This window comes from Megascapheus bottae, chromosome 16 (assembly GCF_031878675.1).
Source record: "Megascapheus bottae isolate mThoBot1 chromosome 16, mThoBot2.hap1, whole genome shotgun sequence".
Classification (NCBI taxonomy): Eukaryota; Metazoa; Chordata; class Mammalia; order Rodentia; family Geomyidae; genus Megascapheus; species Megascapheus bottae.
The window spans coordinates 790,602-802,921 of record NC_143524.1 but is presented as its reverse complement, the minus strand read 5'-3'; the positions used below and the strand labels follow the sequence as shown (position 1 = coordinate 802,921).

The 12,320-nt window shown below is 65.2% G+C and overlaps 1 protein-coding gene across 1 annotated transcript in view; it reads right to left on the bottom strand.

Moving 5' to 3' along the window:
* Muc2 (mucin 2, oligomeric mucus/gel-forming) overlaps window positions 1-5,910 on the bottom strand; it is a 38,672-nt gene extending 32,762 nt beyond the window's left edge. Inside the window, exons 1-10 of the mRNA XM_090348617.1 lie at window positions 5,844-5,910; window positions 4,661-4,931; window positions 2,433-2,547; window positions 2,097-2,187; window positions 1,901-2,010; window positions 1,580-1,790; window positions 1,363-1,488; window positions 923-1,040; window positions 696-834; window positions 455-562 (exon numbers count right to left, since the gene is read on the bottom strand). Of these exons, the coding sequence (XP_090204743.1) occupies window positions 455-562; window positions 696-834; window positions 923-1,040; window positions 1,363-1,488; window positions 1,580-1,790; window positions 1,901-2,010; window positions 2,097-2,187; window positions 2,433-2,547; window positions 4,661-4,931; window positions 5,844-5,910 (1,356 nt within the window). The remainder of the gene's footprint in view (window positions 1-454; window positions 563-695; window positions 835-922; window positions 1,041-1,362; window positions 1,489-1,579; window positions 1,791-1,900; window positions 2,011-2,096; window positions 2,188-2,432; window positions 2,548-4,660; window positions 4,932-5,843) is intronic.
* Window positions 5,911-12,320: the final 6,410 nt, after the last annotated feature.

Sequence of the window (12,320 nt, the reverse complement as noted above, 5' to 3'; positions counted from 1 at the left end):
AAAGCCAAGCTAAGAGAGACAAAGGATGCGTGTTTTCTCTCCTGTGTGGAAGTCAGGTCTACCGTAGGCCTGCGTGTGAATGTGAGCAGGGCCCAGGCACACACTGCGTGGTGTGTACACTCGGGGGAAGAGTCCGCAGGCGGAACCGCTGTGAACCACTCACTTTCACTTGAGCAAAGTGAATGCCGGGAGGCTGGAACCTGTGTTTGGGGGGGGGGGGACCGAGGGGAGCAGGCGGGAGAGGGGACAGAAGGGTGGGCCAAGGTGGTGAGGGTGAAAGGTCTGGGGAGGTGGAAGGAAACGTCGGACTCACTAACGGGCCCGCTGTGGAGTTGAAAGCCCTCTGCACCATCACTTGAGGGCATCATTTAACTTAAAGGAAAGCCAAAGGCCCACAGGACAGAGGGGGGCTGCAGAGCCCAGGGCCCCAGGTGAGGGGCGCAGGGGCACCCACGTTCTTATTCTTGTCGGTCAGTAGCACCACGGTCTTCAGGCAGGTCTGCTTGTCAGTGGAGCCACACGGGGCCAACTCGCCCAGGACAGCATAGGAGTCGTGGTCCCCCTGGGAAAAGTGGCAGACATCGCAAGGGGAGGCCCAGAGGCTGCCCGCGAGCCTGTCCCCGGCTAGCCCGCCCTCCCGCAGGGGCCCACGACCAGCCGCGCGGAGCCCCTGGCTCTGCCGGGCAGGCACCGACCTTGGTCAGGACGTAGTAGCAGTCCCCGTGGAAGGTGAACCTTTTCCCATCAAACGTGGAGATGTGCGCGCCGCCCTCGAGGGCGCAGGTGCCAGGGCAGGGCAGGTCTCTGCACACCCAGCGGCCAGCCTGGCAGGTGCTGCCGGGCAGGACTCGGGGTGAGGCCCAGGGCGCCCTGTTCGGGCCCGTGCCTGCCCACCCAGCCCCAGCCCCAGCCCAAGACTCACCACTGTTCACAGTCATTGCTGACCTCCTGGCCCGGTAGGTACAGGTCCCCGTGCAGCCTGCAGGGGCACCGGCTCACAGGGACGCAGCCGCCATCCGTGATGTCATCGTACACAGTGCCTGGGCGGACGGGCGTGGGGCGTCAGGAAGGGCCAGTCCTGCCGTGGGGCCCCAGCCTCACCGGCCCTCCCACCCACGGAGACGGGGGCCCCTGTACCTCCCCCAACCTGGCCCCAGAGCACCCGTGGGGGTGTCCTGAATGCCCCTGTGGGGACCCCCAGAATGCCTGTGTGGGGACCCCTAGAACACCCTGTGGGGACCCCAGCACACCCATGTGGCGACCCCCAGAGCACCCGTGGGGACCCCCAGAGCACCCGTGAGGACCCCCAGAATGCCTGTGTGGGGACCCCAGAACACCCATGGGGACCCCCAGAGCACCCACCTTCCGGGCAGAAGCAGCCATCCATGCGGTGCTCCTCACACAGGCTGCTGACCTCCAGGTGGGAGCAGGTGTCTTGGCAGGGCGAGCCACTCTCCAGGTAGACCATGTTCCCCGGGCAGCTCTTGGCTAGAAGCAAAGGTGTGGTGAACCTGTGGTCTGAAGGCCGGGCCCCGGGGTGCTGGCGCCACGTCCCCCATGAGGGCCCCCCACCGCTTACGGCAGAGCGAGGCGGTCCTCCAGTTCCCGGGCTGGCCTCCGGCGTGGGAGCACTGTCGGGAGAACTCAGCCAAGGTGCCGCACTCGCAGGCGCCCCCCGGCGGGCACTGGCAGAGGTCCTGCTCGCAGGCCCGCACGTACAGCTCCACTGGCACCCGGGCCTGGCAGTCCTCGAAGGCCGCCGCCGCCAAAAGCCTCTCGCACGCCGCTCGCTGGACAGAGGACAGGACATGGGTCCTGATTTTCCCTGCATCCCTTGACTGGCGTTCCGAGGCCCCCAACAGAAGCCGGCCGATGCCTGTCCCCGGAGGGAGCCACTCACGTGCTCAGAGCAGGACTCGGGCGCTGGCTCCTCCACGGGGTCCTCGCACACCACTCCCGGCTCGTTGATCTTCTGCATGTTCCCAAACTCCAGGACGCTGAAGCGGACGCCTGCCGGGCAGGGGATCCACAGTGTGGCCGCGCCCGGCGGGGGCAGGGCGGACTCCACAGGTGCCACGCCCCAGCCCAGAACCCACCTTCAGAGAGGAATTCGGAGTAGGTCTGCAGGCCGTTGTAGTCCCCGCACAGGCCGCAGGTGCTGTTCTGGAACCTGCTGTCCAGCTCCAGCTGTCAGGGTGAGGAAGCAGGAGAGTGGCCCCCAGGGTCCCCAGCGGCCACGCGGGCCCCACGGGGCGGCCACGGAGAGGCAGCACACTCCAGGTGGACATGGGGACAGCCCACGGCCCTCATCCCCGAGGCCCCCTGCCGCCGAGGCCCTACTATTAGCTGGCACCAGTCGCTTTCACGATCACCCAGCCAGGGCTGGCCCTGTCCCCTGCCCTCCTGGGGGAAGCCCTGCAGCCCATGCCCACCATGACTGCGTCTTCCCGGTTCCACATGAGAGCCAGGCCGGCCCGGGAGTAGACCTTGGTGTAGGCGTCGTTCTTCTCGATGAGCAGCCCAGAGCTGTAGTGTGGGGTGCTGACCCTGGAGGGGCAGCGGGGTCACTGGCCAGCCCTGCCCTGCCCAGAAAGCGCCCCCCCCACAGCTTGTCCTGGGGGTGCTGCTGTCTGCAGACGGAGGCCATGAGCCCAGGCATGGCCCTGAGCCACCTCCAGTCCCAGCTCCCCAGGCTGCAAGCAGGTGGCCAAGCTCAAGAGAGACCTGGGCAGGGGCCTGGGACGGCCAGGCCTACAGCCCATCTCCCTCAGCCCCTCTGCCTGCACTGCCCCGGGTCAGACGTCCCCCCAAACCCGAAGGGAGGAAGGGACTCGATCCCAGCCCCTTCCAGGCCTGGCTGGGGGCGTCCACCGCGTCTGTCCAGGGGCACACATCCCTGACTGCCCTCATCCTAGGGCTGTGCGGATGCTTCCAGGGACCCCGCCCCGTGCTGGCTGGGCACTGCCTCACCCCAGCCTCCAGCCCCTGCCCCAGGGCCCTCTGCCACCCCCCACACCAGGACAGGCTGGGGGGCGGGGAGCACAGCCCATGTAGGAACCAACCCCCTTGAAACAGGAAAAGGGTAAACCCCACGGGCAGAAGAGGAGCGCACCTGAGAGGACTCATTGTTCCCGGAACAATAGCATTAGGCTTCTGCAACCCGAGCCAGGCCCTCCGCAGCCACCCCTAACACCCTAACACCCCTAACATGCCCTAACACCCCCCAACACGCCCTAACCCCCCTCAATACCCCTTAACACCCCCTAACACTCCCTAAGACTTCCTCAACACCTCCTCAATACCCCTTAACACCCCCTAACCCCCCTCAACACCCCCCAACACCCCCAACCCTCCTCAACACCCCCCAACACCCCCTAACACCACTCAACACCCCTCAACACCCCTCAACACCCCTCAACCCCCTTCATGCCCCCCTAATGCCCCCTAACCCCCGCCCTTGGGGCCACCTCCCCCTCCAGGCCTGGGGACCGGGACCTGGTGGCCACCCCCTCCTTCCAAAGAAGCTCACAGGAAAGACAAGACCCCTTTTTCATGGCGAAGACTCATCTGTGTTTTTTGAATGAAACCATAACCTCAGCTCAAACCTCAAAGCCACACGCCAGGGTAGAAAGCTGTCTCCTGGAAAGTAGGCGCCCGGGAGAACAGCACCACAAGGACGGGGGGGGACACTGCTGACCCCCCCAGGACAGCGGCGGGGACACTGCTGACCCCCCGGAACAGCAGAGGGGACACTTTCAGCCCCCAGGACAGCAGAGGGGACACTGCTGACCCCCCCAGGACAGTGGCGAGGACACTGCTGACCCACCAGGACAGCAGAGGGGACACTGCTGACCCCCCAGGACAGCAGAGGGGACACTGTCAGCCCCCAGGACAGCAGAGGGGACACTGCTGACCCCCCAGGACAGCGGCGGGGACACTGCTGACCCCCCCGGGACAGCGGCGGGGACACTGCTGACCCCCCGGGACAGCGGCGGGGACACTGCTGACCCCCCCGGGACAGTGGCGGGGACACTGCTGACCCCCCCGGGACAGCAGAGGGGACACTGTCAGTCCCCAGGACAGCAGAGGGGACATTGTTGACCCCCCAAGGACAGCAGAGGGGACACTACTGACCCCCCCAGGACAGCGGCAGGGACACTGCCAGCTCCTAGGACAGCAGAAGGGACACTGTCAGTCCCCAGGACAGCAGAGGGGACATTGTTGACCCCCCAAGGGCAGCAGAGGGGACACTGCTGACCCCCCCAGGACAGTGGCGGGGACACTGCTGACCCCCCAGGACAGTGGTGGGGATCCTGCCAGCCCCCAGGACAGCGGCGGGGATACTGCCAGCCCCCAGGACAGCAGAGGGGACACTGTCAGCCCCCAGGACAGCAGAGGGGACACTGCCAGCCCCCAGGACAGCAGCGGGGACACTGTCAGCCCCCAGGACAGCAGAAGGGACACTGCCAGCCCCCAGGACAGCAGCGGGGACACTGCCAGCCCCCAGGACAGCAGAGGGGACACTGCCAGCACCCAGGACAGCAGAGGGGACACTACCAGCCCCCAGGACAGCAGAGGGGACACTGCCAGCACCCAGGACAGCAGAGGGGACACTGCCAGCACCCAGGACAGCGGCGGGGACACTGCCAGCCCCACTTACGCGTCCCCGTTCACCACAGCCAGCTGGTGCGTGAGGTGGATGACATCATCCTTGATGGTGATCAGGATGGATTCCACACGGGGAAGGCCCCCGCCCTCGCTCAGGCCCCGCTTCAGGTGCACGGCAAACTCCTTGTAAGCGTCTCGGCAGTCAGAGGCCAAGTTGTAGTCGCAGAGGCCGGGGAAGCGGAAGACGTCGCCGTCGAAGGTCTTGTAGTGGAAGTCGCCCCAGGTGCTGCAGACGTTGTGGCCGTGGTTTCGGGACCTGCTTTCTGGTGGAGCCACGGGAGACGGTGAGTGTCCAGCCAGGAGGCCGCCCTGGGCCCCCACCCCTCGCTGACCCTGGAACCTCTCCAGAGGAGGCCCTGCCAAAAAGAGCCCTGCTCCCGAAAGCATGAGCTGCTGGGCGGGAATGGGATGCAGAGCAGGTGTGGAGGGACTGCCTCCCCGTCCTCCCCGGCCAGCCTGCCTCCCCGTCCTCCCTGGCCTGCCTGCCTCCCTGTCCTCCCTGGCCTGCCTGCCTCCCCGTGCTCCCTGGCCTGCCTCCCCCGTGCTCCCCCGTCCTCCCCGGCCTGCCTCCTCATCCTCCCCCGTCCTCCCCAGCCTGCCTCCCTGTCCTCCCCGGCCTGCCTCCCCGTGCTCCCCGGCCTGCCTCCCCCATGCTCCCCGGCTTGCCTCCCCGTGCTCCCCGGCCTGCCTCCCCCGTGCTCCCCGGCCTGCCTCCCTGTCCTCCCGGCCTGCCTTCCCGTCCTCCCGGCCTGCCTCCCCTGTGCTCTCTACCACATGACCTCCACTTGATGCCAAGGGGCTGTGCAGAACTCTCCAAGGCTGTCACAGGGGCAGTGTCCCTGCCATGGCTCCAAGCCCATGAGACAGGGGTGGCCTAGGCTTTCTGCTCCAAGGGTCGCTGTGACCGCCTCCAGCCGAGCTCCCCCTGGCTCCCTGTGCGCCCCCACCAGGGACCAGAGCTGCTCTACCACTGTAGGCCCGGGATGGCCCCGGCTGGGCTCCCACCCCCAGAGGGATGATAGGAGGCCCAGAGCCCCCGCCCAGAGACAACCCCAAGGCTCTCCCGGGGCAGGGGTCCACCTCACACTCCCCGGCTCCACTGGCCACCAGGCTGCCCGGCCTGAATCCCCCAGGACTCCCAGTCCACTCCCCGCCCGCTGCCCTAGACCGCTCACCTCCCTGGAGGGCGGAGCCCCCGGCCAGGGCCAGGCAGACGGCCGCCAGAGCCAGCGGCCACCCCATGGTGGCTGAGGAGGATGGCTGGGGAGAGCGGCCCAAGGCTCGGGGCCGCCACTTATATGCCCAGTGGCCTGTCCAGGGCGGACGGGGAGGGCAGCGGTGGGCGGGGCCTGGTAGATTACGGAGAAAGCAGCTGTGGGGGCTCCTGTGAGCCACTGTGGGGAAATATTGACTCAGGTTATCAGAGTTTATCCCTTTATGACTTTCTGGGTAAACTTGGCCTTCCTCGGGATGCAGTGCCACATTCCTCCCAGTGCCAGCACACACCCAGGGCGAATCTCCTGTCCCTTCCCGCCACTGGCAGAGGCCGGCCAAGGAGGAGGGGAAAGCCTGTGGCAAAGCTCGCCCTGCCAGCCTCTGCAACCTCCCCAGCTCCCAGCCCCAGCCCAGTGCCAGACGCACGAAGCCCAGGTTCAGCGAGGGCCCGCCAGACTGGGGGCTCCTGCCCAGGGCTAACCCTGGCTCCCACTCCAGAGACCCGGCCTGGGGGAGGTGTCCTGCCCGAGGCGGGAGCTGGAGCCCTGGGGTCAGTGAGGGGTGGGAGCCCGGCCCCCACATCAGCACATGCCCCGAGCGACCCCTGAAGCATGGGCCCCTGGTCTCAGCAGTGTCCTGAGCTCTGAGCTCTGTCAGAGCCCAGCTCAGCCACATAAGCTCTAATCCTTCCTGCTCTCAGGCTCAGCTGGTCTCTGGAATTACATGTAATCAGAACTCTGGGAGCACCCAGCCCAGCCAGGGACTCTGGAATCCAGTCCCTCGTGCAGGAGGAAGTGGCTTGAAGCCTGCAGTAGAGTGGGGCTGGTGGGGAGGGCAGCCCCTCCCCACAGGCCCTCTCCCTGCAGACCTGGGGACACAGGCAGGGGGAACCTGCCGGAGCCTTGTCATACTCCCTCTCACCAGAGGGGGCCAGCCTCTCCCCCCGCCCCCAAAAGAAGCATGGTCTCTGCAGAACCTCATCTCTGAGGGGAGCTGAAGTTGACCTGAGCCTTATCGGAGTCTGGAACAATCTCAGAGGAATTGGTGCACACACAAGCTTGTACCAGGCCTCAAGCAGGAGCCCATTGGGCCCCAGCAAACAGGCTCACCCAGGGCAGAGGGGCAGATGAGACCCACCCTGCAGCCCGGGGAGGAACTGAGCTGAAAAGAGATGGATCCTGCCAGAGACCGTTATGAGTTCAGATCACAGAGTCAGACTTGGGCCCCAAGCTCTAATGGCCAAGGAGCAGGTCCCAGCTGGAGGCTCCAGCCAGGGGGCACTGAGCCCCTTTCCGGGCTGCCCGCCAACCTGGTCAGGCTCTAGGTCAGGGTAGAGTTCCCACTGGGGCCAGGTCTCCTTCCACATCTGCGGGAGCCTGCCGTCTCCTGCCAGCCCCCTCCGCTGCAGGGGAACCCGTCAGGAATCCCTGGACAGGCCAGGCAGAGACGGTGCCTGCACTGCGAGGGCATGCCTCCTATCCCATCCCACCCACTGTGCCCCCCAGCTACAGCCTGGGGCTGTCCTCCCTGGCAGGATACGAGGGACCCTGCAGGTAGCTTAAGCTAGAGAAGCAGGGATTAGGGAAACAGAGCCATCGAGTCCAAGGGCAGCGTTGTCCAACCTCCCTGTGCAGGCCCCACACGCTGGCACCCAGCCCTGGGGAAGGACCTGGCTCAGGAGCTCCAGGAAGAGTGATCTTCCATGCAGGATCCCTCTGCTCCAGGTGAGAGCAACGAGTCCTAGCCAGACACACAGCAACCAGCCCAGCCCAGCCCTAAGCCTGAGAATGTGGCTCCTCCCTGCATGGAGGGAGAGAGAGCTGGTCCTCCCTGGATGGAGAGCCAGTCTTTCTTGGATACTGGGGGTCAAGTCTGTGTCCCACTTGGATGGGCCCTGAAAGCAACTCGGGCCCAGGCCTGACCCCACCCCCACCCCCTTGGCCCGTGGCAGGGTCTTGGTGAGGTCTGCATGGGCTGGGTGAGGGGCTGGCAGGGGGGGGAGGGCAGCAGCTAGGGAGCAGCGGTGTCATCACTTCCGGGCTGCTGGCTGGGTGGGGACCAAGACAGCCGGGGGCCTCAAGGGAAGAGCCAACGCTGTGGATTGGCAGAAAATAAAGCTGGATTCTAATGGCAGAACCCAGCAGAGTTCTCAAAACTGCCCTCAACTAGGCGGACCTGGGCATGGTGAGGTGGCCGTGGGGCCGGCGCTCTGTGCAGGGGCGGGGAAGGCAGCCACCACAGGCCTTGGAGACCCACCGCGTCCTCCATCCTGAGAGACCTGGGGTGTGGGCGATTGTGGGGCGTGCGGTGGAGGCCTGGGCTCCTCCCCACAGCAGGGGCAGCCAGGGTCCCTGCATCTGGGCTTCTTCCTGCTGTCCCCACCTGGCAGTGTTTACCTGGACAAGACACTTCCCCGTGCATGCGGGGAATTTACAGCCCTGACCGTAGGGAGGAGGCCACAAGGACGTCACCAGCGACTCTGCTCCACTCTGCGTGTCCACAAACTGACTCATCAGGAAGCGGGAGGAGCAGGGCAGGTGGGGACCAGGTGGAGAAGGAGGAGAGGGAAGGGAGGTGCGGGAGGGCACGGACAGCCTAACCCCTTCCTGGAGACCCTCAAGTGCACCACAGCCTTCTCCCTCCCCGCCTGCGCTGGGAACCGCCTGTGTCCACTCGGCCTCGCTCACGTCCCAGGTTTTGCTCCGAGACCTGTCCAGAGGGTGCCGTGGAGGTGCCTTTTCGATGTGAGCAGAGAGATGGCCTCCCTAGAGAAGGTGGGCCTCGCAGAACCGGGAGGAGATTTGTGGTCTGCTCCTCCAAACTTGCGCAGCCTGCAGAGCACATCTCAGACCTGCAGGCCCCTGGGTTTCCCGAGCTACATACCTGGGCGGCGGGACCAGCCCTCCACCGCCGTTCCCACCGCCGAGTTCCACTCCCCACGGCCTCCCTCCCCGACTGTCTTGCCTCCTCCTCGCCTGTTTACCTCCACTGCCTACAGTGCCCTTCACAGAAGTAAAGTCCCAGCGGACACAGGCTGCGTCACCCCAAGTCAGAAACGGAGTCACTGAGTAGCCCTGCCTTAGTGGCCAGCGTCATCTCCAAGAGCAGGCATTGAGGCAGACGGCCACCATACTGTGGCCGTCACTCCTCCCCTACCCCAAGGCCTCTCTGCCCCCAGCCAGAGGCTTCACTAGTGAAAGGACAACCCTAATGCCACAGCCCGCCTCCACCATAAGCCAGCCTTCTGCACAGCCAGGGGAGGCACCAGGCCCAGGACCACAGGGACAGGCCCAGGACCACAGGAACAGACCCAGGAGGACGGGGACAGGCTCATAACTACAGGGACAGGCCCAGGACTACAGGAACAGGCCCATGACTGCTAGGACAGGCCCATGAGGACAGGGACAGGCCCAGGACCACAGGGACAGGCCCAGGACTGCAGGGACAGGCCCAGGAGGACAGGAACAGGCCCAGGACTGCAGGGACAGGCCCACAAGGACAGGGACAGGCCCACGACCACAGGGACAGGCCCAGGACTACAGGAACAGGCCCACGACTGCTAGGACAGGCCCATGAGGACAGGGACAGGCCCAGGACCACAGGGACAGGCCCAGGACTGCAGGGACAGGCCCACGAGGACAGGAACAGGCCCAGGACTGCAGGGACAGGCCCAGGAGGACAGGGACAGGCCCACAAAGACAGGGACAGGCCCACGACCACAGGAACAGGCCCAGGACTACGGGGACAGGCCCAGGAGGACAGGGACAGGCCCACGAGGACAGGGACAGGCCCACGAGGACAGAGACAGGCCCACAAGGATAGGGACAGGCCCATGCCTACAGGGACAGGCCCAGGACTACAGGGACAGGCTCATGACTACAGGGACAGGCCCAGGACCACAGGGACAGGCCCACGAGGACAGGGACAGGCCCATGCCTGCTGGGACAGACCCAGGACTACAGGGACAGGCCCAGGACCACAGGGACAGGCCCACGCCTACAGGGGCAGGCCCAGGAGGACAGGAACAGGCCCACGAGGACAGGGACAGGCCCACAACTGTAGGGACAGGTCCACGGGGACAGGGACAGGCCCATGACCGCAGGGACGGACCCAGAACCACAGGGACAGGCCCAGGACTACAGGGACAGGCCCAGGACCGCAGGGACAGGCCCACAAGGACAGGGACAGGCCCACGAGGACAGGGACAGGCCCACGAGGACAGGGACAGGCCCACGAGGACAGGGACAGGCCCATGACCGCAGGGACGGGCCCAGAACCACAGGGACAGGCCCAGGACTACAGGGACAGGCCCAGGACCGCAGGGACAGGCCCACAAGGACAGGGACAGGCCCACGAGGACAGGGACAGGCCCATGACCGCAGGGACGGGCCCAGAACCACAGGGACAGGCCCAGGACTACAGGGACAGGCCCAGGACCGCAGGGACAGGCCCACAAGGACAGGGACAGGCCCACGAGGACAGGGACAGACCCACAACCACAGGGACAGGCCCAGGACTACAGGGACAGGCCCAGGACCGCAGGGACAGGCCCATAAGGACAGGGACAGGCCCAGGACTACAGGGACAGGCCCAGGACTGCAGGGACAGGCCCACAAGGACAGGGACAGGCCCACGAGGACAGGGACAGGCCCACAACCGCAGGGACAGGCCCAGGACTACAGGGACAGGCACACAACCGCAGGGACAGGCCCACGAGGACAGGGACAGGCTCAGGACCACAGGAACAGGCCCACAAGGACAGGGACAGGCCCATGCCTGCTGGGACAGACCCAGGACTACAAGGACAGGCCCAGGACCACAGGGACAGACCCAGGACTGTAGGGACAGGCCCACGAGGATAGGGACAGGCCCATGAGGACAGGGACAGGCCCATGACCGCAGGGTCAGGCCCAGGACTACAGGGACAGGCTCATGACCGCAGGGACAGGCCCAGGACTACAGGGACAGGCCCAGGACTGCAGGGACAGGCCCAGGACTACAGGGACAGGCCCACGAGGACAGGGACAGGCCCATGACCACAGGGACAGACCCAGGACTACAGGGACAGGCCCATGACCACAGGGACAGGCCCACGAGGACAGGGACAGGCCCACGAGGACAGGGACAGGCCCATGACCGCAGGGACAGGCCCAGGACTACAGGGACAGGCACAGGACTACAGGGACAGGCCCAGGACCGCAGGGACAGGCCCATGACCACAGGGACAGACCCAGGACTACAGGAACAGGCCCAGGACCGCAAGGACAGGCCCAGGACTGCAGGGACAGGCCCACGAGTACAGGGACAGGCCCACCACCTCAGGGACAGGCTCATGACCGCAGGGACAGGCCCACGAGGACAGGGACAGGCCCACGACCTCAGGGACAGGCCTAGGAGGACAGGGACAGGCCCAGGAGGACAGGGACAGGCTCAGGACCACAAGGACAGGCCCCAGCCTTCCCACGCCCCTGCCTGCCCTCGGCCCTCATGGGTTTAAAGCAGAATATGTGAAAGCTGAAGTACACAAGGGATGGGGAGAGAACAAGCCCAGGAACAGGTGGCACTGAGCAGGCCTCTTAGGTCAGGGCACTTCAAGAGTCCAGCCTTCCTGGGCAGTCGCTCCCTTCTCCATCTGAGGTGTTGCCCAGGTATCCCACCTTCACACTGACCACTAGCCTTGTCCCTTAGCCCCAGTGTGTAACCATTCCTGGCTCTCTTGCCTCAAGGACAGCAAACTAAATGGGTCCTCCATGTGCCATCCTCAGTAAATGCATCCAAGAGCATGGCTTCTAAGCAGTGGATTGATTGCTCAATCCACCAGTTGATGAGCATATGTGTAGGTGGGTGGGTAGATGGATGGGTGGGTAAATGGGAGGATGGGTGGATAGGTGGGTAGATGGGTGGGTGGGGGGATGGGAGGATGGGTGGATGGAAGGGTAGATGGGAGGATGGGTAGATGCATGGATAGATGGGAGGATGGGTAGATAGGAAAATGGGTAGATGGGAGGATGGGTGAATGGATGGGTGGATGGGAGGATGGGTAGGTAGATGGGAGGATGGGTGGGTAGATGGGAGGATGGGTGGGTAGATGGGATGATGGGTGGATGGATGGGTAGATGGGAGGATGGGAGGATGGATGGGTAGATGGGTAGATGGGAGGATGGGAGGATGAATGGGTAAATGGGAGGATGGGTGGATGGATGGGTAGATGGAAGGATGGGTGGATGGATGGGTAGATGGGAGGATGAGAGGATGGATGGGTAGATGGGAGGATGGGAGGATGAATGGGTAGATGGGAGGATGGGTGGGTGGATGGATGGGTAGGTGGGAGGATGGGTAGGTGGATGGATGGGTAGATGGGAGGATGGGTGGGTATATGGGAGGATGGGTGGGTAGATGGGAGGATGGGAGGATGGGAGGATGCATGGGTAGATGGG